This window comes from Coenobita brevimanus, chromosome 78 (assembly GCF_032717465.1).
Source record: "Coenobita brevimanus isolate Jiangsu-jjx chromosome 78, ASM3271746v2, whole genome shotgun sequence".
NCBI lineage: Eukaryota > Metazoa > Arthropoda > Malacostraca > Decapoda > Coenobitidae > Coenobita > Coenobita brevimanus.
Genome location: NC_137031.1, coordinates 37,784,482 through 37,811,750, shown reverse-complemented (window position 1 = coordinate 37,811,750; position 27,269 = coordinate 37,784,482). Strand labels below are relative to the sequence as shown.

Here is a 27,269-nt window from a genome sequence, read left to right as displayed (position 1 = left end):
ACGTGACGCAACCCTGCATTTACCTCATTCCCAAAGTAAACAGAAGAAACAACAGTAAACAGAGGAAACAGTCGTAGCAGATTATTTCAAATTAGGATTTATCTGAAGGGAAGCAAGGGTAAATTGGCGTATGTGTTGGTAACGCTGATTTGGCACGATTTTGGTCAATGGACCTGGTGCGTAAGAAAATAATATAAGATGGCAATGGAGGCTTCGTTGCATATTCTCCTTAGCGATTTAGCTTGGATGCTGTTCTCTTATGCATTATCTATACTGGAGACTTCGTTGCATTTTTCCATAGCAATTTAGTTTGTGGCATTCTCTAGTACATTACCTACATCGCTTAGTTATCGACTTAGTTTACAGTGATAACATACAAGGAGATAATGAGGTGTCATATGCAGAATAAATCGCTAAGAAGATTTTACGAAATATACAAAGCCGCTTAGAATACAACCCGAAACCTTAGAAAGAACATTAAGGTTAAAACTGAAAATAAGTTGCAAAGGAAGAAGTGCTACGAAGTCTATCCCACCGTGAATACGAGTGTCACTACTACACCCCATAAGATGTAGCTACTGAGCCTCTCCCCGAACAAAGACACTAGTTTTTTTTTTTTTTTTTTGGCTGGACATGGATTTATGAATATTTGCACAAACATACGATGGATTCCCTGCCGTAACCGTAATGTTCTTATTTCTTATTTATTTATTTATTTTTTTTTTTTTAAGGAAGAACAAGTTATATGGGAAGATTCAATACACTTTCTTCTTTCGTTGTCTTTCTTGCACATACAAATCCGGGTTACAACTGTGAATTTACTGTATGTTGGGGAATCCGACTCCAGCGCAATGAGTTATGATAATAGTAAATGAAAGAGGAAACATGAGAAAGCGAAAAATAGTAAAAATGTTAGGAAAAATGGAAAACAATCGAACAAGAAAAAGGACGATTGTGGAAATGAAAAAAATAAGACTAATAAAAGAAAGAAAAGAAAAAAAAAAAAAAGAACTGACAAAGCAAATATATACATTCAAAATTAATAGAAAAACAAATGACACAACAAATAAATATAAAATTAATAAGAAAAAGAGTGATAACAAAAGAAAGAAGGAAAAAATAAAAGCAAAACAGAAAGAATAGAAACAAAGACAGAACTAATAAAGAGAATGCGAAAAATAATGACAAACGCCAAGAATTATAGAACATACTGTACCAACAAAAATAATGAACAAGACACAAAGGAAATAATATGAAGAGTAATGATAAGTAAATACACAAATAAAAACAAATTAAAGGATGATACAAGCAGAGAAAAACAAACTAAATAAAAACAAGAAGAGATAGAACGACGACAGCACACACACACACACACACACACACACACACACACACACACACACACACACACACACACACACACACAGTCTCATCCCTGACTCCATCTCCAGCTTGTACCATCCATCATTCAGATCTAACCTGAACCCAATTTAACCCAGTCTCAGCCCACTTAACTCCACCTCTGACCCATCCCCACCCCCACACCCATCCACATCACACCCAGATCCACACCCACCCAGACACATTCACACCCACACACACCCAAACCCCTCAAACACACATACCCAGATCCCCCCACACATACCCAGACCCTCGCACCCACACCACATCCACACCGACACTACACCCACATCTACCCAAACACCCTAAACATCCACCCATACCCAAACCCACGTCCACCTCCACCCGGACCCCCACACGCAAAATTATGGAAATGCTGAAATGCCTGAGACCTTGTGTGTGTGAGTGGAAAAAAATCTATGCAGTTTCGTGCCTCGTCTGACGTTTACGAGTTGAAAAATGGCTGGTTTTGTTGCTCTCGTTGTTAATGGCGCCTTTGTTTAGCTGTGTTTGCTTCTTGTTGAGTGTCTCTCCGTTGTTTTTATGCCTCGTCACTTCTGGCCTGAATGAAATCGTCCGCAGATAGTACAAGTGAAATATTAAATTACTATCGTACTGAGGAGGTTAAGCCCTTGCATCAGGTGGCGTATATGTTAGTTTATTCTTGCTTTTTCCAGACGATTTTATTCAGCTTAGAATATACGTGTCCAACTGGAGGAGTTAGATATAGCCTTAATTTACCTTTTTACAACTAGAGGGTTTTCTTCAGTTCAATAAGATGTCATCCGATGGCAGTAAGAACAAAATCAGAAGAACGTCACCACACTGACGGGATTAATAGCGCCTTCTCACAAGCTTATTTTAATTCATATACCACGAAAATTTCTTCCCGAGATTGAGTAAACCAAATGCTAGGAATAAAAAAAATGAACTCGACGAACTGCAGGTTATAGTAGAGATTGTTTCAAATTGGTTCGCTGTACAAAAGGTCTCCCCAGGTTGAATAAATATGCCCGGCGGTAACAGAAATAATTTAAAAGACTATTATTATGAAGGGATTAATGACCAATTTTTTTTACCCCTCCATAACATGAGGTTTTTAGCTCCGTTAAACGGAATCGCCTGGTAGTGGCTGACCCTCTTCAGATAACTACTTCACATCATCCTTTCATCCCTCCTTGGCTTCCTCCTCCCTCTCGTTCCCTCTATCCGCGGCCTGTTTATCCTCATTAACCCTATCACTACCAAGGCCCTCTCCTCAGCTGAATAAAATCGTCTGGAGATAGCAGGAAAAGAAATACGTCCTCTTACTGAAGTGGCGGTGCGATTAAAGTGGCATGAATTTCTTGAACTCATGACAAATATGTGCCTTACTTTGCTGGCGGCTCTCTTGATAACCATGAAGAAGTGGCTGGCTTATCTTATCTATTACCGTCATTTTACGTTAACCTGGCCCTGATTTTTGACCTTTTGCAGCATGTTTCACCTAGCTCAATGACGGAATAAGACAATGCTAAAGTTCCACATCCTTCCCATTGCACTTTTTCGGGACCAGCGCCATATTCTAGTGTTACTCTCTTGCTACAACTCGGGACTGAAGATGGAGAGATGGCAACTTAGGTCGTTAGAGTAAAAACAAAATAGCAGAGGTAGCCTTAATTCTTCCACAAAGACTGAATATTTTTATCTGTTCATGATACTACCAGAACATTTTATTCAACCTAACTGTAGAAGATTATGAATGGTAAATCTAACTCCCCCAGTTCGAAAAGTCTAAAGTAAATAAAATCGTCTGGAGATAACAAGAATTAAATTCGTCCACTAGCTGAAGGGTTGGAGTGTTAAATTCTGCTGATATGATGCTGGATAGGTAAGAGGAGAGAATGTCTGATGAATAAGGAACTGCAAAAAAAAAGCGGTGAGGATCAGGGAAGAGATACTGATGACGGTGATAATGGTAATGGATAATAAAAGATTATTTTAAATCAGATGAGTTAATGATAGAGAAGCAATAAGGAACGTCAGTGATAAGGCAAAGAGAAGATAGTCAAAGATGAAAAAGAAACTCAGAGAACAACTAAGACAAAGACACTAGGAGATCGAAGAAAACAATAACAAAGCCAAAGAATCGGTAATAATAATAATAATAATAATAATAATGAGAAGGGGGTTAATTAAAGCAAACTACAGGGTCACCCACCTTACTTCTCGTCCCAGCAGCTCCCCAACAGTAGGGTTCCAGTGACCTCGGCGCTGACCTGACCTGCGCTGACCCTCTCTACTCACAAGGCCCTGCAGGTCAAGGAAAGGGTCTGGGGCCTGGTTGGGTGGCTGCTGGAGGTTGTGGCGGCTGGCGGCGGCAGCGGCGGTGGCAGCTGGTGAGTCCTTCTCTTCCCCGCCAACAGAAGATTCGCGGGACCCATTGATGGTTCGCTGGAGGTGGCGCTGCTGGAAGGCGTACGTGAGGTCACGGGCGTGGGCGTGGGCGTGACTGTGGGCTGGGCTGAGGTGCTGTTGTAGATCCACCAGCAGCAGCACAGTCAGCAGCACACAGGTAGTAGCGGCACACAGCTGCATGCGACGTCTTAGCTTCATCGTCCCTACCTTATATCTTTTCACCTTGTTAGTCACCAGTTAGAGTCACGACAACTATAATACGATAAGGTGAAAAATCTGGTGAGCTGAGGGATTTTCTGGTGAGCTGAGAGATATCCTAAGAGTCGCCTGGTGAGCTCAGACATTCCCTGGTGAGATTACAGACTCCAGTGAGCTGAAAGTTTAGTTATTCTGTTCTCACTTCTTTTCCCATCTGGTCGGCTAACTCCGATGATAGAGAATAAATTATGTGCGTATCCAAACCTTTTTCATTTATAGCTGTCAAATCTGTAAAATAAGAAATATAGATATCACCATCATTATCATCATCATCATCATCATCATCATCATCATTCAATTTCCAACCACCAAACAGGGAAAGTAAGATCTGGAAACAGGAAAAGGAGAGCACAAAAGTAGCATTTTCAAGTAAGTGCCCAGTGAAATACGCCATAAAGCCATTCTCTCTCTCTCTCTCTCTCTCTCTCTCTCTCTCTCTCTCTCTCTCATTACTCGCATTTTCACCTATTGCTCACTAGTTCGAAGCGGGAAGGGAGAATGGTAAGCCTCTCACGGTCGGGGCAACTCAAGTATTCCATTCCATCTAACCCCAGACGATTTTATTCAGATAAGAATGAATCACAGGAGCCAGAGAGAATTAAAAAACAATATTAGGCTGCTTATCAACCTTCACACACGCATTAAATCGAAAATATAAGTTAAAAAAAATAGTGAGGAAATGTAACTGGTTTGGGATAGCTTTTAACGGTAAAATATCAGTTTGAAAAAAAGATAGTTATAAAAGAATAATAACAGGTACTTCAACGATGTATGCACTCACAACCAAACAGAAAAAGCAAAAGAAAAAATACACACACACACACACACTCACAACAAAAAGGGCGTGTCATTTAGTTTGAGAGACTTGTAATAACAGAAAGAACGATAGGAAACAGAAAAAATGCAAATCTGAAAAAAAAAAAATCCATTCTATAAAAAAAATAAATAAATAAATAAAGGAAAGGGGCTTAGCTTTGGCCGGGTTTTATTGGCATGGATTAAGCAGATGAAATAGTGAACATATGTGATTTATGGTTCAATTAGTAGCGTGTGCAGAAAGGTGGGAGGGGGTGGAAGGGGAAGGGGAAGGAGGGAGGGGTAGAGAAAAATGCAGAAGAGAGAGGAGAGACAAGAAAGAAAGAGGAAGTGGAGAGGGAATGTGGGAGGGAAGGTGAGGTACAGAAAGATTGGGAAGAATGAGGAAAGAGACGAAAGAACGAGGGAGTGGAGAGGGAATGGGGGAGGGAAGGACGGACAGAGAAAGATGGGGAAGAGAGAGGAAAGAGAAGGAAGAAAGAGGCGGAGAAGAGGAGAGAAAAAGGAGGAGCAGAGAGGAGGACATATGGAGATGAGAGGGAAAGGAGATGAGGGAAAAGGTTGATGGAAGAGAAAAAGAGGGAAAGGAGAGAGTGAGGAGGAACGAAGGAAAGAAAATGGGGAAGAGGGATGGAGGGAGGAGAGACAGAAATATAAGAGAAGGGAGGAAAGTAAACGGAAAGAGGGCAGGTGGATATAAAAAACATTGGGGGAGAGGAGAAAAATAAAAAAGGGAGAAAGAAGACAGAGAAACGAAGGAGAATCGGAGGAAGGGTGGAATGGAAGGGAAAGGGGAGAGTAAATCGGCAGGAGACAAGGAGGGAAAAAATGGAAAGGAGAGAATGAAGACAGGAAACGAGATAGGGAGAAGGAAAAGAAAGAATGAAGAGTGCGGAAGGATGGAATGAAAGCTGGAGAGAGAGAGAGAGAGACAGAGAGGAAGGGGGATGGGGGAGAGGAGAGCGAGCGCCTGCATTAAAATTCTACGGTAATTGAATTTAATGTTTCAGTGACCGAATTTATAATTACAGTTAATATTATTATCATTTTTGCTGCTACACCGTTTTGCCATTACCACCCAAAGCTGAAATAACGTTGCATGATTTTTGGACTATTGTTATTGCTATTGTTATTGATCCGCGCTGTTCTGATGCTATTTGTCACATTGGGAGTTATTAAGGCATGTCCCGCGGATTTGCTTGTTTATGCAGCTGGTGATGCTGGTGCTGGTTCTGTTGGTGGTATTATTCTTACTACTACTACTACCATTGCTACTATTTTTGTATTATTATTTGTGGCATCATTGCTATTATACTACTACTATTACTAGTACTACTACTACTACTACCAGTATAGTGCTCTCTGTTAGCACGTGACGAGAGATCGAGAGTTTGTACATACGCCTGTCATTATAATTTCATCTTGGTGAAAACTTTCAACATTTCAGGTGAGGTAGCTGAACAATAACGGAAGAGTAATTGAGATAAAATATTTCTTTTCCCACGTTTTCTCTCTCTCTCTCTCTCTCTCTCTCTCTCTCTCTCTCTCTCTCCCTCTCTCTCTCTCTCTCACACACACACACACACACACACACACACACACACACACACACACACTCACACACACACACACACACAAACATCGCTCTCACGGAAGTTGCTTTTTGTAAGGATGCCAACCAACGTAACCTTCAATGTTTTGTTTCCGTTTTGATGATGATGATGATTATGAAGATGAAGAGTACATGAGCCACTAGTAACCCCTTCACTCCAATGGCACAGTTTTATTTGTTACTGGTATATGATTCAATTCAAGAAATTTTCGGGCTAGAGGATTTACACAGCGCCATCAGTAAGACTTTCTCTGCCAGAGATCATTCCGGACATGAACTAAACCGCCTGGAGGAAGCAAGAACAAAATAGGATAAAAAAAAAAATCATGGTACGGACAGGTTTAAGATAATATTAGACCGGTAACCATGGAATCCTTAGTCAACTCTATATTTCTCTTGTGAAGCTTAATGTTGGTGATTCTCTTCGGTGAGATGCAAACAAATCGACTGTGGAAGATATACATGCTCTTAGTATCAGAGGAAATTTCGTTGCATCCCTTCCTTTGAGAGTTATTTTCTCGCACCATTAACTTACAAGAGGATTCTGAGGCGTAACGTGCTGAATAAATCGTTGTGGAAGGGTTGTTGCGAAATCTTCAGAGCCACATGGAGTATGACCTTTACTTACACAGCCAGGGTTCTTCGTTAAAAATATTCTTGGGTTTAAGATGTCAGAAAGGTTACTTATTAATACTTTCGTCTTCACTCACACAGCTGTCATACAGTTCACATCCAAATCAGAATCAGTATTAACGTGAAAAACACGAAAAAAGCACAATTTCCGATAACGGTAAATTGCTATGAAGAATCTGATTCTCCTGCAAATCAGTGAAGACCAATAATTAATGCTGAGAGTTTATAAATCTGTATTCTGAAGAGGTGCGATAGTGACTTGAAATGGTTTGCTAGAATGAAGAGTTGTCTGTTTATATATATATATATATATATATATATATATATATATATATATATATATATATATATATATCAGAATGTTCATATGAGGAACTGATTAGGTATAATGAAGAGACCTGCGTAATTACTGATCTCACTTACAGCTCCCTCCATACCTGCAACTCATTCATCCTACAACATCCCATCCTTCCCCTCTTCAGTCACTCCCTCCTCTACTCCCCGTCTCTACTAACTCCCTCTCCACTTCACACTGCATCCTACTTCTTCCACTCTCTACTACACCTCATTCCTACTCACCACCTCCACCCCATCACACACAATCCCCCTCTCTATCAGATCAGTCACCCCCCCCCCCTAGTATCACCCACTCTTCGTTCAATTCACCTCCTCACTTCTTGTCTTTTCCTCTTTATTTTTTCCTTCTTCCATTCCTCTTCTACAACCTTTCTCTAAATAGCTTCCTCTTCTCCACTTTCCCTCTCTCCCTTTTCTCCTCTCTACCCTCCCCTCTCGTTTTTCCCCTCCCATCCCTTCTCCACGTCTCTTTCAGATCCACGCCCCTGTCGGATTCGCGTCCCCCCCACCTACATCAGCACCATGTCTTTATACCTGCCTGCCACACCGCTCCTGTCCCCGGAAATTAAAGCAAGCCGTGGCAGGATGACGCAAGCAGCACAAAAGAGCAAATGCAACGCTTTCTCTTTTTATGCTGAATCTTCCTGAGGTTTTTTCGCTCACTCACTCACTTACTCACTCACTCACTCACTCTCTTCGGTCTCTCTGTCACATTATTGTTAATCATTTTCACTTTATATTTTCCAAAAGGGTCACTCGCTCACTGAATCATAATTCTCTCTCTCTCTCTCTCTCTCTCTCTCTCTCTCTCTCTCTCTCTCTCACACACACACACACACACACACACACACACACACGCTCACAACCTGGCCAGTGCTTGTGGTGTAAAGGGGGGGTGGTGAGAACAGCTTACGCTCACACAGTAATAGAGTTTCACGCTGAGTCGCCAAATACAGGGCAAGGGGCAATTAGGTACTGTACACCAGAGTATTAAACGTACACAAAGATCGTACACACACACACACACACACACACACACACACACACACACACACACTGTTCACGGTCTAGGTTTACACAGACCATGCGTACATACATACATGCTTGCACACACACTTCACGGTTGGGGATTTTTAAGTCATGGCTACGCTTCGGGGACGAGGATTTACAAGTCACACACACACACACACACACACACACACACACACACACACACACATTTGAGGGTTTGGGATTTACAGCACATTAAAACAAGCGCGTGACCACTTATATTCACACACACACACACACACACACACACACACACACACACACACACACACACACACACACACACACACACACACACACACACACACACACACACACACACACACACACACACAAAATGATTATTATTCACGATCTTTTTGCACTGAACTATATATATTTTTTCTATCAGTTAAATATACCTTACATGGAAGTGTGAGATTAGCCGATAACACTATATTTATTCCCCCTACTTATTTATCTACGTATTTATCTATTTACTTTTGCTGCTGCGACGCAAGGTCCATGAGTGCCTTGTTCTGTATGTGGGTGATTTTGTGGTTAGAGGTAAGAGGTTTATGTCGGACTTTTACCAGGCTTTTATACTCTCTCTCTCTCTCTCTCTCTCTCTCTCTCTCTCTCTCTACCTATCTCATAATAATAATAATAATAAAAAGAAAATGAAGAGCATACAACTAAAACCACCACTACAACATAACAACAAAAACAATCACCAGTACCACCAACAACAACGCCACTACTACTACTACTACTACTACTACTAACATAAAAAAAGTCCACATAGGACACAAAATAAAAAAGAACAAGAAAAAAAATAGAAGAAAACGGAACAGACGAGGAGTAACTGAGATATATGCAAGTCCCTCCCTCCCCCCCAAACCTCTGACATTGATTTTGAGTTGCAATTAGGAAAATGCGACTCGGGGGTCGGGATTGGACTGTTGGAGGAAAAGAGGGTCTCTCTCTCTCTCTTTCTCTCTCTCTCTCTCTCTCTCACACACACACACACACACACACACACACACACACACACAAAATCTGAAATCACAGGATGGCGACGTTCTCCCCATCCAGAAATTGGGTTGCTTAAAGAAAAACAGTTAACCCCTTCGATATGGTGACGTATATGTCCATCTCATTTTTGCTTTTCATGGATGATTTTATTCAGCTTTGGGGAGATTTCAAAACCGTAAGGATGTGAAATTCTTCATTAACCTCTTCACTGCTTGGAGACTTTTTCGCACGTATTCTCGTTGATTAAAGAAGCTCCCTAACACCTTTCTCTGAGGAACTTATTTTGCCTGTTACACCTGACTCTCCTTCTCTGTATTGCATAAATCCTTCCAATATCGCCATGTTCGGCTGAAATAACGTACCGGAAATTATAAACCAGCCACATCCGGAAATAAATCGCTAAGGAGGAGGTGTTTGGGAGCTTTCTTGACCGATGAGAATATGGGCCATAAAGCTAAATAAATCGACTAGCAGTTGCAATAATAAACTATAAAATACGTCACCGGATTGAAGGGGTTAGGAAACACTGAATTAGAAGATGGTGATGATAGGAAATGTTGAGTGGGAGAGAGACAAAGGTTGGGACTTGAATTCTACACAGGACCCATCTTCAGAGAGTTTGGGTTCTGTCTGGGTTCTATTTAGACGTTAGAAAATAAAGGAGTCAAGCTCTAACCTGTGTCCCTTTCCCACCCAACATTTCCACTTGTCGCAATGGATCTTAAACGGGACTTTCACTGTAGTTTACTTCCTTTTCCCACGCGTTAATGAGGACATCAAACATACTGACCTCACGATCCTTCCTGCCACCAGACAGACAGACAGACATCCCTGGACGATTTAATTTACCTGTGTGGCGTCCTAGTAGTCAGTGTTGAAATTTTGCAGTAACTTCACCTTTCAAAAAAATCGTCTGGCGGCACAAAAAAAAAAAAAAAAAAAAAAAAAAAAAACGGTAATGGAGGGACTTATGGATTTCTTTTTCAAACCCTTCACTACTTGAGGGCTTTCTTTAAGTTTCATATAATCCCTTGGCAGTTAGAAGAATAGAAATTAGAAGACGACATTGTAGACGACATCACAGAGTCGTTTGCTGAATGATACAGGAATCTTCGTAGCAACTCTTCCTTAGCGATTTAGTTTTCATATCTCTGACCTTAACATTCCTTCGCATGGACATAATATCGCTTTAATGACGACACAGTTAGCATCAATAAAAGAGGATACTGTGGTGTAGTGTTCAGAATAAATCGCTATGAGAGAGGTGTTACAAAATATCCAAAGCCATTTCAATACGACCCACAATCACTATACTTTATCACCACTACGGCGGTACTCAGTTCAGACTGGTGGTAACCTTAGCAATCCATTTCTACCCAAGGCACTGTAACCACCCACAAAGTAATTCGTTACCGCTTTCTCGCATATTAACGCAGCTACTAACACTGATCTGGCCGCCATGACTCACTCTCAGCTGAAGAAAATCGTCTGGCGTTAGCTAGAATAAAGCACTAGACACGACCTGGACAAGGCTAATATTTTCATCTCTGTTACCTCTTCTTAGCGTTCGAATCATCACCAATTTTCTGTTCTAAGCCAGTTCAGTTATTCAGTTCTTGTATAAGCGATAAATAATTGGCCTTAAGAGTTATTATAAACAATTTGCTAACCAATACAGCATCATAGGTTCTTTTCTATCTGTTAACTTTTTTTTCTCCTTAATAATTCTTCTGTCGTTTTTCGTCTTTCTATTACTAGTCAATATATTATCATAGTTTCTTTCTCCTATTCATTTCTTTCTCTTATTGATCAAAGTGGCATCATAGTTCTGTTTCCTTCTAGCTTTCTCCTTTCCTTTCCTTCCTTACTTCTTTCTTTCTTCCATCTTTCCTTCTTTATTTCTTCCTTCCCTCTTCTTCCTTCCTTCCTTCTTTCTTTCTTTCTTCCTTCTTTTCCTCTTTCTTTTTCTTTCCTTTTTTCATTTCATTGTATCAAAGTGTAATTATCCTAGCGAGTCATAATCCTTTCCTTCCTAAATCTGAGGGAAAAACATTTGCTTTCCGTTTTTTTCTTCACGTCTCAGCGACTGTCTTCCCCCCCCCCCTCTTTTTTTATCCCCTCTCGCTCACTCTCACTCACTCACTCACTCATTCGGCGTGTTAAGTACAAGAGAAAGTTTGTGAGAAAGTCGTGAGTAAATTTAGGTTGAGGACAATTTGAGGAATGTAGGATTTGTATGAGAGAGAGAGAGAGAGAGAGAGAGAGAGAGAGAGAGAGAGAGAGAGAGAGATAACACAATTAAGAGAATTTAGCTGTACGATGCAATGAGAAATAAAGAGTGTAAGTGGGAAGGAGACAGAAAAAATATATAAATATACGAGAATTAGCAAGCAGGAGTGAGGCAGTGGATGCGGAAGAGAAAGAGAGGCAGGCAGCGCGAGTGAGTGAGGCAGAGTGAGGCAGGGAGCGGCAAGTGACCGTGTGGTGGTGAGGCAGGACTGCAACTGAAGGCAGAGAGTGAGGCAGGAAGTGTGTGTGTGTGTGTGTGTGTGTGTGTGTGTGTGTGTGTGTGTGTGTGTGTGTGAGAGAGAGAGAGAGAGAGAAAGAGAGAGACCCCAACACTTTCATCCCAGCATCGTCTCTCACAATATTAAGCTACTTATAACCTTCCCCTCATTCTGGGCCCCCTGATCCTCTAGGCATTGTTCTTTCAACCTCACTTATTTTCCACTCTCTCCTTCCCTCTCGTTTCGTCGCCTTCTATGATACGCAGGGAACACGTGGGTAATAATATATCATGCCTGTAACCAAGGGTAAGGTCATTTTGGAAGTACGTGTAGGCGAAAAGGCATTATTAAAGTCAAAGGCTGGATCGACATTGTTATTTTGGAGAGTTTTTTTTTAGCAAAGATACTTCGTGTTATGCTGTCAAAGCTCGCTACACTGAATGCCAGAGAATACTCGTATTTTGGTATTAAACGGTTATGATTATTAAAAACAAAGATGCTATTCCACATAACTTATATACTAAATAAACACTATGTTCATTCATATATCTGAAACAATTTCTCTCTCTCTCTCTCTCTCTCTCTCTCTCTCCTCTTCCGGACCCCCAACACTTTCATCCCGGTATCGTCTCATACAATATATATATATATATATATATATATATATATATATATAAGATTTACAGAGATAGAGAGGTAGACAGATAAACAGATATAGATGGATAGACAGAGATAGACAAACATTTGTGAGTGTGCGGTAATGGTCTTTCACCGTGCAACTGATTTTCCAACTAAACCAACTACAGAGTTTATTAGTTCTTACAAAGTAAAATATAAGTTTCAATGTTACTCTAATGATTTTACTCCTAGATATACTACTCCTACCACTACTACTAATAATAATAATACTAATATTACTACAATTACTATTACTAATAATATGAAGATGAATAATAATAATAAGAAGAAGAACAGCATTACTTATTACTGTTTTTTTTTTCTTCTACAAGAGGAAAGAAGAAAATAAAAACTCATCAAGGCACACCCCTGTCTCCACCTTGTAACCAGGCAACGTTTGAGTTTAAACAAATTTAGGGTCCTTCAGTGTTTTCATCTTCCTATTCACTTTTATTCATCATATTTTACATAATAATAAACAAAATGCTATCCTGGATGGCGTGTATCAAAAACTAAATCGAACTGTTTACATACGGCAATTAAAACAGCAACACCATTACCTCTACTGTAAATCCGTAGTACGAGACAAAGTTAAAAAAATCTCAAAATTTATAATTATTTTCAAATACTACATTAGCTCTTGAAGCAGCAAGTCAAAAAATAAAAAATAAATAAATATATATATATATAATAGGTAAGTAAACGGTGCTTCCTTAGAAATATCAAATGATTCCCTGAGGTAGGTAGCCGCTGTTCTGAAGGCCTATGTTTATCACCACTGCGCAGGTGCGAGCACTACCCTTAACCTTGGGCGGGCTGTACCAACCATCAGTGCCGCTTCACGTTCAAGGGCGTGCACTTAAGTATCATATCCTCCTTGAGAGTGGAGGATTCGTTGCACATTTTCTTTGCGCTTTATGTACATTCCTTCTCTTTTTGTTATGTTATTTTGATATTTTAAGTATCGATGTAGTTTACCTCAGTAACCTGCACGAGGATAAAGGCGTGTCAACATGGGAAATAAATCTCTGAGGAAGATGAGCTGCGAATCCTCCTCTGCCACCGAGAACAGGGTCCGAAACAATCATCATCATCTTACATTAGTGACTGGCTAGAATATGAGCACCACAGAGTCAAAGTACAGAGCTGATCCTAATTACTACAACAACAGCAACTACTACTGCTACTACTAATACCACCACAACAATTATTAATCATTATCATCATCATTATCACCATCAACAACAACGATACCAGTAATAATAATAATAATAGTACTAATAATAATAACAGTTTACTAACCCTTTCAGTAAGACGACAACTCATTTAGCCTACTCTGGTACACAAAGGCACGTCAAGTGGTAGCAAGAAAATTATTACACAGGTGTACAGTATATATATATATATATATATATATATATATATATATATATATATATATATATATATATATATATATATATATATATATATATTATAGGGAATTTATGTAACCAGTGATTTCATGAAATCTCTAGTGAATTCGTGAAATGAGTTTAAATTGAGATGGGTTAATTTAGGTTAGGTTAGGCTGGGATAGTCTAAGTTTATTGTACGTTAGGCTAGGTTGTTAGGTTAGGTTAGGATACATTAATTTAGAAAAATGCTAAGTTATATTAAGCGTTCATCTAAATTAACCTAACCTAATCTAACCCAAAAAACTTAGCCCAACATAACCTAAAATTAACCTAGATTATCCCAGCCTTACTTAACCGCAGCCTAAATTAACCTAACCTAAATCAACCCATCCCAGTTTAAACTTATTTCACGAATTCACTAGGAACTTCATGAGATCACTGGTTACACAAATTCTCAGCAACAATATATGACATCAAACTGAAAGGGTAAACTTCGAGAGCGAAGGTACATGCAGCCCCTAAATTTCTGCAGATAATTTATGGAAAAGGTGTGATGATTTGATGTGGTTATCCTGCATGCCATGTTACAGAAGGCTGCAGCAGCCAGAGAGAGAAACCAAACAAGCTTTACTCTCATCATGGGTCTCGCATATTAACCGCGGAGAATGGCAAGCCCTAGATTTGACGACAATTTCTAAAGCATGTGACGAGATAAAGCGTGCATGGCCTCGGCACCGTTGCTGACTGGACTGCACTTTGAGATGTGGGATGAAGGCTGATCACATATAGATCTAACAATAACAGAAGTTCCATAAATGACCTTAATAAATAAATAAATAAATAAGGGCCTGCTCACACTTTCGCAGATTCAGTAAAATACCAAAAAATCCAGCCATTTCTGTGACGCAACTTAAGTCCTGGTTAACCTGGTTCTCTGGTAGATGGTGAAAGTGTCCCGGAAGAGCTGCAGTGCCGCCCTAAAATCCCTCAGAATCACAAAATCCCTCTCGCCCCTTTTCTTGCTGGGTTCACTGGTGTACGTCACGTTCGTCAGGCTCTGTGTCACTGCGTCGTCGGGTTCTACACCAAGCTGCTCCATGTACAGCCTTGAGTACGCCAGTAGGGTGTCCAGGTTGCCATTGATGTCATCGATGCTCTCCATAAAGTCGTCCTGGTAGTACAGAACCTGATGGGGGTAGTATTTATAGAGGGGTCGTACTTGTAATGGGGGCGTGTATTCTATAAGGTCGCATTTCTAAAACGGTCGTGTTTATAAAGATGTCGTATTGATAAAGGAGTTTTAATTGTAAAGATGTATATATTAAAGGGCTGTATTTACAATTAGGTCGAACTTATAATGGGTTCGTATTTTTAAAGGCGTCGTATTCACAGGGGGTAGTTGTAAAGGGTCATATATATGGAGGGGGTGTATGTATAAAGAAGTCGCACTTATAAGTCGTATTTATAAAAAGGGTTGTACTTCTAAAGAATCGTGTTTATAAAGAGGTCGTATTTAGGGAGGGGTCGTATTCATAAATGGGTCGTATACAAGAAAAGGGCGTATTTACCAAGAGGCTGTAAATGAGTCGTATTCATAAATAAACTGTATAAAATTGTCATATTTTTATAAAGGAGTTGTATATGTAAACGGGTCATATTTATAAAGGGGTAGTATTTATAAAAGGGTCGTACTTGTAACAGTTATCACACATCGTTTTGTTTTATGCATTTAGTAACTTTAATATTCTCTTATTTAGACTGTGAATTGTTTGATGCCTTATGCGTAAAACTAAAAACATAAACACAACACTATACGGAACTTATGCTCTTGATGTATGTTTATTATTATTATTATTACTTCTACTTCTATTATTGCTATTACTCTTGGCACTGTCTCACGATATTATTCAGCTTAGGAGACTTCGAATTGGAGGGGTTAGCTATACACTGAATCAACGCTTTCAGCAAAAAGATCCTTCCTACGCTGAATATATATATATATATATATATATATATATATATATATATATATATATATATATATATATATATATATATATATATATATATCGTAAGTAGCAAAAATTTAAAGTGGAAAATTACAGGGTGGTCTAGAAATAGCTCTACACTTAACACTCGCCTGCTGATAGTCTGTGTGTTGTGGGGACGGGTCAGTCTACTGATGTGGGCGTGGGTATAGCAGTGGGAGTAGGAAATGAATAAAAGATGCAGGACAGACACTGCTTGATGCTGAGCCGTCCACACAGCGCAAGAGTAATGTTCTCGTCTAGTAGTGGTATTGTCTAGTAGTAATGAACTACCCTGTATATCATCGGACTGAAGGGGCTAACCCCCCCCCCTCTCTCTCTCTTACCTGGTCGAGTGTAAGGTGTTCCATGCCGACCAAGTAGTGTTGCATGAGACCGTACGCGAGCACTAGATCGGTCGTGAAGTCAGTGGGAGCGTAGAAGGTGGGGAGGTCGGGGAGGTAGGGAGCTGGGAGGGAGCCGGGGGGGTACAACACATCGGCTTGACTCCAGGTGTAGCCTAGACGATCCTCTACCTGAATCCCAAACAGATTTATTATTGAGATTATTTTCAATATTATTATTACCGTCACTATCATCATTATTATTATTATCATCATCACCATCATCATTATTATTATCATTATCATCATAATCATCATCCCCTAACCTATTTTCCTGTGACACATTAGGTGACAAATTCACACACCGTCACAAGACTTTCACATACTCATATAGTATCTTCACAAATTATACTCACAAATACTCACATCCACAAACCATCACTCACTCACTCACAATTTCTCACATACCCACATACTCACAAACTCTCATATACCCACGATCTATCCTTCACTCACAAACTATCAGTCACTCATAATTTCTCACATACCCAACACCTATGAGCTATACTCGTTTCACTCTAACCTGGCCTAAAACTGCCGCCTCTCCATCTGGGTGTCAGCAATGGATAAACGCCAGAATGGAATGCTAGTCACTAAGCAGTGCCATGGAAAGGATGTGGAGCCAAAGTACAGTATTGTTTTAGTCTGTCCATGAGGTACGTGAAATGAGCTGGGAAAAAAAAAAAAATCTGGGCCAAGTTACTGTGAATATACTATGCTCCCAAGTTCTCACATACCCACACGCTCACAAACCCTAGCATACCAGCAAACTATAATTCTCTCACAAATTCTCACAAACCTACAAACAATCATTCACCCACATACGCTCACACTCACAAACTCTCACACATTCACAGACCATTCTCTCACAAATTCTCACATATTCACAGACAATCAGCTACTCACAGATTCACACCTACTCACAAACTCCTATATCGTGTGACATAAAATAAGACTCTTGGGGCGGATGTGACTCTTCGGCTCAACAAACGCGGCTCTCAGGGTGGGCAAGTGCGTGATAACAATGCCACTGTAGTTCCTGTTGTCACACATTTGAGTCTAAAGGACATATCGCATTCTTCACGACCTTTCTTTCGATGTATTTTACTTATTTGATCATCGTTACCATCATCATTATTATTATTATTATTATTATTATTATTATTATTATTATTATCCAGACCTCTTTTCCCACCTAAGGAGGAGATGAGGCACGGTCCAGAGAGCAATAAAAGTTATTTATTTATGTTTGTATGTACAGCTGTATCTATCTATCAATCTATCTATCTATCTATATCAGTATTTTGTAAGCTTATTGACACGATGCAGCAACTGGGCAGTTTTCTTGCTTTACTCCCCTACATCTCACCTCATAAATATAATCGTTCTAAATCTCGTTTAACTGCATAAATGACATGTTAGTATCGTTTATTATAGGCCTACAATAACGACCCATAACTCAGATACTCACAAATGTTTCTATACAGGCTTACTCTCACACACTCACAAATTCTGATGACCAACTCCCATATACTCATAAACTCCAAGACACTCATAAACACAAGTATACTCACCAACTTTCATGAACTCACGGTCTCATACAGCCACAAACTCTCAGCTCTCATACTCACAATGTTCATAAAACTCACATACCAACAAACTCTCATACTCACAAACTCTCACACACGCACAAACACACAAACTCACAAATTATCAACCACATATACTCACAAACTCTCATACTCTCAAAAAATTATAAACACAAACTCTCATAAATTCACAAATTCTCATATACTCACAAACCTCACTATACCGCAGCCCTCTCACAAATACCAGAATTTTCTCAAGCACTAATATACCGCCAAACTCTCACTCACTCTCACATACTCACAAACTCTCATCCACAATCTCTCACATATCCACAAACTCCAAAACACTCACAAACTCTCATTCACCAGCTCTCATGCACTCACAAACTCACACTCTCTCATCCGCTGGTTCTCGCTTACTCACAAACTTTCACCCACAATTTCTCACGTACCTCCAACCTCCAATATAGTCACACTCTTAATTATTAGCTCTCACATACACACAAACTCAATTACTAGCACTCAAAAACTCTTACCCACTAGCTCTTAAATACACACAAACTCTCACCCACAATCTCTCACAAACTTAGACTTCAAAAACTCACAAACTTTCATATACTCACAAACACTCATAAAACAACAAACTCACTAACTTTCACACTCACAAACTCATATTTGCAAACTCACCCAGGAACTCTCATATCCTCACAAACTCTCACATACTCACAAACACAAATACTCACAAACTCTCACATACTCACAAACTCTCACATATACTCACAAATTCGTCCTTAAATCCATTAATCCTCTCGAGACAGACGCCGGCAATGAGGACAAGGTTTCTGCTCATTTCAGAGATGGACGTGGATCTTCCTTCTTTCCGCTCCTCCAAGCCACGCCGGGAATACGTGGTGAGGCGGGAGAGAGAGGAATCCAGGAGATTGTCTTTGGTTCTGTGTGGTTCTTGGTTGTCGGTGGTTGGGTGGTCGTGGATGGTGGTCGGGTGGTCGTGGTTAGTGGTAGATGTAGTGGGAGGGTCGCTGGTGGTAGTGGTTGTGGTAGTATGGTCGTGGGTGATGGTGGCTGGTGTGGTTGTGGCAAGGTGTGGGTCGCTGGTGGTTGTGGTAGGAGCAGAGGAGTGGGTGACATCAGCTGAGGCGGAAACAACCACACAAAGCACCACCACAGCCACGGCCACACTCATGCTTGTGGTGCTTCCTGTCAGGGTACAGAGTGATGAGGTGACGTTAGGTTTAGTTAGACAGAATATATTCAGGTGGATTTGATTAGGTTAAATTAGATGAAGATAGAACGTCAGATTCTGGTAGGTTATACTGTATTGAGAAAGAATATATTATTAGGTTAGATGTGGTTGGGTTAGGAGAGGTTAGACAGAGATAGAATACATTAAGTTAAATTAGGTTTGGCTAGGTTAGACTGAATCAAGTTAGATCAGATTAGCTTACGTTAGCTAGGTCGAGATCAGATAATTAGGTCAGACCGGGTGAAAGCATGCAAGGTTAGCTCAGCTGGATTAAGTTAGGTAGATTAGGCTACGAGAGGTTAGATAATTTTAAATATGCTTATACATCGTTCATTATCTCTGTCATTACAGCTTCACCTGCCAGTAGCACATTAAGCACCCTTACGTCTGCCAACCTGAAGTAATAAGTCAAGTGGCAGGATTTTGACTGGAGAAATAGCATGACTATATATACAATTGTTTGTAATTACTTAAATTGAGTACATTTCCTGAAAGAAGGATGATGTACTACACCTTCCTTATAAATACGATTTCAGCATTTTTAGAAATATAATTTCTGGCAACCCAGCCCAGACCTGTATGTGATAAGCTGCATATTTTTCATGTGGCTTCTGACAGTAACTAAGTACTTCTGATCCCTGTTCAACTTCTCATCATGGACTACAGGGCAAATACAAGGTGATGTCATATTATTAAGAGAGATGTAAATTAATATAAAATGTAAACAATAAATATGAATGACAATAAACGACTTCGTTCTTCAAACTCCCGCAAGAATAGGTGAACGATGTTGTAGTTCTACACATTTCTATAGCAACTTGTGACTAGTACCATACTCTAGTGTAAAGTTATTGTTACAACTATGAATTTAAAATGAGGAGATGGCAATTTTAGCCATGATGAAGTAAGAAGAGTACTGTATAGGTCACTGTATTATGATCTCTTAATCGAACAGTACCCGACAGCCGTACGGAACTTCCTCTCAACCGTGACGAAATGGAATACCGTGAATGGCAACTCTGCTTCCTATAAAATGCGGTGCTGGGCAACCCGTTTTATGGCTAGATGTGCTACGTGATGAGTCATGCCTTACGCAGGATTTCATGTCCTGTCTATGGGAAAGATTATGTAGGACTTCCGATGTCTGCTCAACGATGTCGTTCTTCTCCCTCTCCCTCCTCCTTCCACTCTTATTCTCCTCCCATGCCCTCCTTCCTTTCTCTCTTCTCCCAGTCCCTTTCCTCCCTTTAACTCTCCTCCCCTTTCCTCTCCTCCACATCTCTCTCCTCTCCTCTCACTCCTCCTTTCCCTTTCCTCTACTTCCCTTCCTTTCGCTTCCCTTCCCCTCTCCATTTCCTCTCCTCCCTTCCCTTCTCTCTCTTTCCCTATCCTTCTTTTCCCCTTCCCTTCCCTCTCCTCCACCTCCCTCTCCTCTACTTAACCCCTTCTCTTCTACTCCCTTCCTTTTTCTCCACGTCCCCCTGCTACCCTTCTCTGTCCATTCCCACTGCCCTTCCTCCATTTCCTCTCCTCCTCTTCCCTCTCCTACCCTTCCCTTCTCTTCTGTGACTACCTAGCAATCCTCTATCACTGAGCTACCGTGAATCCGGATAAAAGATACTATTCGTGTGAAGGGAGGGAGAGTTAGTGATATTTACCATGGCTATCTGCAGCACACACGCCATGACAGTAAGCAGAGAAACACAGTAACGTAGAGAAACACACAGCAAAGCAAAGAAGCAGGTAGTAACGCAAAGGAACGGTCACAATTGCAGAGATTTTAATAGCACTGCAGAGAAATAAACAGTACCTTAGAAGGACAGGTAATACCGCAGATACTTTAACAGTACGGCAGGAAGAAAAAAAATATCACAAAGAAGTGTATGATATCGCAGAGGAACAGACGGTACCGCAGAGGAGTTGATATTATCGCAGATAAATCAACGTTGTCCCAGATAAATCCTCAGTATCGCAGAAAATAAGTATTACAGAGAAATAAACATCATCACAGTGTAACAGATATTACTGTAGTGTAGGCAAATGGACAACACTGCAAAGAAGCGGATAGTGTTGCAGACAACTATACCTCATACCAATTAATCTGGCCAGGCATGTATGGCAACACTGTTTCTGCCGAGATTCTGATTGGCTGAAAGTGTTTGTTCGATTTCGTTGTTGCGTAAACCAATACTCTCTTTATTATCAGACATGATACCGAGTTTGTCGACAGTACAATCGTAAAAAGCAATACGAAATCCGATATATACTTGACAACAATGAAATTTTCGTACGAAGATAAGGATATGAGTCAACAAAGTATTTTAACAGTCCAAGTCAAGGACAGCATTCGAACAATTCCTTTAAATCTCCGACACTTCGTAATATAAAAGAAAATTAAGGAAACCTGCTTAATCTAAGCGATGGTACAACACACATTTAAATTTTAAGATCAGCCCGTACTGTGATAATAGAGGAGATATAATGAAATAGTTTTCCTTTAGCCTACTTTGATTTTCGCAATTTTTTCAAACCTCCCTCCCCGCAGAATTCGTCTTTCCATTAGAATTTTTAATTATTCAGAGTTGAGGCACGATTTAAGGGTGCGGACTGATCATAAAATTTAAATGTTTGTTATACCAATGCTCAGATTAAGCAGGTTTCCTTAATATTCTGTTATATTACGAAGTGTCGGAGATTTAAAGGAATTGTTCGAATGCTGACCTTGACTTGGACTGTTATAATACTTTGTTGACTCATATCTCTATCTTCCTACGAAAATTTCATTGTTGTTAAGTATATATCGGATTTCGTATTGCTTTTTACGATTGTACTGTCGACAAACTCAGTATCACGTCTGATAATAAAGAGAGTATTGGTTTAAGCAACAACGAAATCGAACAAACACTTCCAGCCAATCAGAATCTCGGCAGGAACAGTGCTGCCATACATGCCTGGCCAGATTAATTGGTATGAGGTATAGCAGTTTCGTAGATGAAAAGAATATATCGCAAATATAATCATCTGTCACAGAAAAAACTGCTAATGTCGCAGAAAAGAAGAGTATCCCAGATAAAACAGTATCACACACACACACACACACACAATATGGTAGAAAAGTACCACAGAAAAATGACGTATCGCAGAAAAGAAAAACGGAGTATCGTAGAAAAAGAAGTGTCGCATGCAGAATGTGTTGCAGGAAAATAAAATCGAAAAAATATATATCGCACAGAAAACAAAGCACTGCAAAGAAAACAGAATCGCAGAAAAATATAAGAAAAACAGGGTATCCCAGAAAAAAAGATAATATCGGAGGAAAAACAAAACAAAACACGAAAACTACCTCTGACGAAAAACAGCATCATACTCACTCATGACGATGTTGAAGGCGTCCACGAAAGAAGCTGAAAAAATACTAACACTTGATTTACAAACGGACAAACTCTTGCCCCCTCGATATATAAGAAAAAACTGAAAGAAATACGAAACGAAGGAAGGCTGCAAGATACCTGGGCAACGCCACCAGAGGACTGCTTTTATACGCAAAACTACCTTCCTCCTGCCCGCGCACTTCCTCCTGTAGTTCTGGGAAATGGATGTGCTGAAGAACAATTTTTTTCCTCAGTTATTCTTTTTTTTCCATGAGGGTTTAAGATAATTCACGTTATCAGCCACAACGTCCAGGGTTGAGTGGGATTAGCCTGGCATAATCTCGGCCGCTGACTGATTATGTGCTGACGTGATAACGGATGTTGGTATAGGTTAACCCACTGAACCTAAGAACTTCTTTTACATGTCATTCCTGCAATCTTTTGACGATTTTATTCAGCTTAGGATAGATTCTTCGAACAGGAGGGGTTAGATATAGCCATAATCAGCCCCTTTCAGTACAACAGACCTTCCCAAAGTTGAATAAGATCGTCTATCAGCAAAATGAAAAACAAAAAGGCGTTCCCGGCATCAAGGAGTTAAGCTAAATACTTGGAAATGTTGGTGTAGCTCCCGGGAGTATGCGGTGGGTCGGCAGCCGTGGAATCCGGGTTGATATACATGTTGGTGATAAGGGTCAGTAGGGGATTTTAATTAGGAAAAATATTTACCTTCATGGATTTCGGCGGTAATAAAACCTTGATTATGTTTTTGTTCGTATTTCTGTTCTAAGTGACATGTTCATCCCTGGAACAGTGTGTGTGTGTGTGTGTGTGTGTGTGTGATACCATCTACTGATGCACATGTGGAGAGAGGAACTTAGATGACAATTCCCTAGCCTATGTTCGGAGTTAAATGCGGACAATATATCAAAAAGCGATAAGGAGGTCTCATTTTCACGTATCACACCATCCATTTACTGTTGTTAATTGCGTTGCCTTAAAACTGCCAAGGTCATCTGATTCGCATTATCGCTAATTGCAGTGAGTGATATACAACATCCCTTGAGCAAGCGTCGTGTCTATACAGTAGTACGTTTAGCCCCTTCAATCCCATTACGTATTCTCTGTTTCATTCTTGCTGTCCTTTGAGTTTATCCAGGTTGGAAGAGTTCTATACTTGTGTCTAACCCTTCCTATTCAGTCTCCCCAAAGCTGAAAAAAATCGTCTGGAGATGGCGAGAACAAACTAAAAGATGCGGCGCTGGATAGAAAGGATTAAGAGTGTGAAAGTAACTGTGGAAGTAAGTGGCGGAGGAGGAGACCGAGGAGGAGATGGAGGAATGGGGTGGAGATGTGTATAAGAGAGGAGTGTGTGAGTTGGAGTGAGGGCAGCATGAGGGCAGAGGACAGAGTAACATGGAGGTAGTTTCGTCTGTGATCACTCCTTGCGGGGTAAGGGTGTCTGGCGATAGATAGATAGAGAGATAAACAGAAGTGATGAGGTGACGGTCTACCTCACACCTGCTGTTTACTTCCTTCTCACCATCCTTAATTACTCGCCCCCACACAAAACTCGGCGACGTCACGAGAAAGAGCCGGGTGGGTGGGTGGGGAGATATAATGAGAGTGGGTGGTGAGGGAGGGGTTGTAAGTGGGTATGGTAGTAGGTAGGTAGGTGATAGGTGGGTGGTAAATGGTAGGAGCCTGGTAGTATGTGGATGTGGTAGGAGATGGGAGAGACAGTTGGGCGAGTGGTGGGTGAATGTGGTAGGTGAGTGGTTGGTGGTACAGGTAAGTGGATACGGTAGATGGAAGGGTTAGGTGGGCGGATGGTGGGTGATGAGAGTAAGTGGGTGGGCGGTGAGTGGTTGGTGGTAAGTGGATAAGGTAGGAGGTGGGAGGGTTAGGTGGACTGTGATGGTGATAGTGACTTATGATGGTAAGTGAGTGGTTGGTGAGTATGATGACTGGTGGTACTACACAGGCAGGGAGAGATTGGTGGAAGATGGTGGTAAGTGGCAGTAAGTGGCAGTAGGTGGAGGTGGTGGTGGATGTGGTGGTAGTGGTAGATGGTGGTGTGTGCAGGGCAGGGGGGTGTGTAGTCCTCTGATTGAAAATTGGTGTTGTCAGAATGTGGATATGCTGACTGTTGTCGGTGATTGTAGTAGCAGGTGGCTGTGATGGATGGTGAGATACATAAGACAGGCGTGGGGTGTTTTAGCTGAAAGATAGTGAGTCATGTTGGCAGCTGATAGGAAGTGGATACAGTGAATGGTGATTGTGGATTGTGAATGGTGATGGAGTGACTGGTTGTGCATAAAGGGTGGCTGTGTCGAAGTGTGTGATGGACTGGAGAGATGTACAGTGCCCAACAGACTAATATTTTCGATTCCTCAGTGTGCGTGCTAAGTTAGGGTATTCAAAGCAATGCGTTCTGCATATGTGTGTGTGTGTGTGTGTGTGTGTGTGTGTTTCAATTGAGAACCGTAAGTAAATCTCTCTCTCTCTCTCTCTCTCATGCCCACCGAAATGGGTCATCTCTTTAATCATGAATTAAATCCATCTCGGTAAAGGAAAGCTTAGGCGATCTCCCCCATACCTCAGCCTCACACCTGCCGCCAGAGCGACGTGAAGAAATGAGACAGTGTTTGACCACTTCCGATCGATGACATTCTCTCTCTCTCTCTCTCTCTCTCTCTCTCTCTTTCTCTCTCAAAGCTCAAGAGCGGCATTTTGATCCATCTTCAGATCTACTGTATTAGGAACGTGCAATGGGCGAATACAAAAAACATTGTCTGGATACCTTAAGAAATTTTTGATGGTGGTGCTGTTATTGCCTGCGGCGATAGCCACCATGTCAATGAATGGTCAGAGTTCTTCTGCTTCTGGCAGATTTGTTAAATGGAGGCCTTTGAAGACATGAAAGTGGTACCATATAAGGTAATTTGACATGGAGAATCCAAATCGGCCATCAGCTGACACCTGAGGTGGCGTCATCTAGCGACAACTTTAGTAACAGTGCTTTATTTAAGCAAACTGTTTGAAATGAGAGTCTCGCCAAAGATCCCAGAGCAATTCTACTCTTGTTGCTGTTATTATTATTATTATTATATTATTATTATCATCATCATCAGCAGCAGTAGTAGTATAAACTTGCCATTATCGCCTCAGCAGAAATATCATTAGGAAGTTACCTCGCTTTTCCCCGTAATATCTTTTCCTGCTAGCTCACTACCAAGAAAGGAAAGGACGAATGTAAATATAGTCATATCAGGTGACGCCGAAGCTGTACCAGGATAAGCACATGAATAAAGGACTCATTTGCTGCATTTTCTCGGTCGATATTTTTTCTTTTTTACACAGAGGAATGAACTTTTTTACTTTATTTTATTTATTTGCCTTTTTTTTAAGTGCTGCTCCTTAATACATTTTGGTTTCATTTGACAGATGTCTCAGTAATATCCTTCCTCGCCGCATACACCCTCATGATCACCGTATTCTATTCGGTTTAACGTTGGTCCAAACTGTCATCTCTCCATCTTGAATCATGAGGTGTAACGTGAGATTAAATAGAGAATATGGCTGCAGTCACGAAGAAGTGCTACGGGGAGTTGCACAATGTCAGTAGCACCTGTTCCTTATCAGCAAATCCCAGCATATGGCACGTTAGTATTTTCCAGTACGTTGTTTATGCCACGAATGTAGGTATCAGTTAAGAGAATATTAATCTCATCAAACGGTGATCTCTATAATTTCTTCTTCTCATCGACGGATAACTTTATTCCCAGTTTAGGAGAAACCTCTTTCAGTAAAGTGCTTAATAAAGGCTATATTTAACCCCTCCACTTGACAAGTCTCTCCTACACAATATACAACCATCTGGTGACAGCAAAAATAGAATAACAGATGTCATCGGACTCCGTGGGTTAGAGGGTAGTACCTACCCTAAATTGTTGACGAAGACGCTTTAGAAAGCCTCTTGAATCCACGAGATAATGACCTCAACAATGTTGGTGTTTTTTTGTTTTTTTCCATACCACTACCAGTGCCACTGTTTGCTTTCGTTGGTCACTGTATGACGTTTTCTTTTGTGCTGTACCTAACAGGTTTCTAATACATGTTCCTCGACAATTGCATCTGTATACTACTGTACAGTTTAACTAGATGGTCGAGATTCCTGTCACTGTCCATGAAATACAAGTTGCAGAAAAAAAAAAATAATAATAATAATCAGTTCACCTTCACACCCTCACCCCGACCCTCTCCTCGTCACCACTATCCAAACTCCCATTGCCGAACTGGTTCAACAGGTTACCAAAGTGCTGCCCGTATTATGGGCTATTTGACACCCTACCCCTTCCCCCCACTTCCCTCTGCCCCACCCCCCCATTTCCCTCAGCTTCTCCCCCCATTTCCCTCAGTCTCTCCCCCCATTTCCCTGTCCCTCCCCCTAACTTCCCTGTGTCCATCCCCTTCCACTTCCCCCTGTCCCTT

The 27,269-nt window shown here is 40.7% G+C and overlaps 1 protein-coding gene across 1 annotated transcript in view; it reads right to left on the bottom strand.

Moving 5' to 3' along the window:
* The window catches only part of LOC145408612 (extracellular serine/threonine protein CG31145-like), a 43,462-nt gene extending 39,311 nt beyond the window's left edge, over positions 1 to 4,151 (bottom strand). Inside the window, exon 1 of the mRNA XM_080279302.1 lies at positions 3,602 to 4,151. Within this exon, the coding sequence (XP_080135428.1) occupies positions 3,602 to 3,996 (395 nt within the window). The 5' untranslated portion in view covers positions 3,997 to 4,151. The remainder of the gene's footprint in view (positions 1 to 3,601) is intronic.
* Positions 4,152 to 27,269: the final 23,118 nt, after the last annotated feature.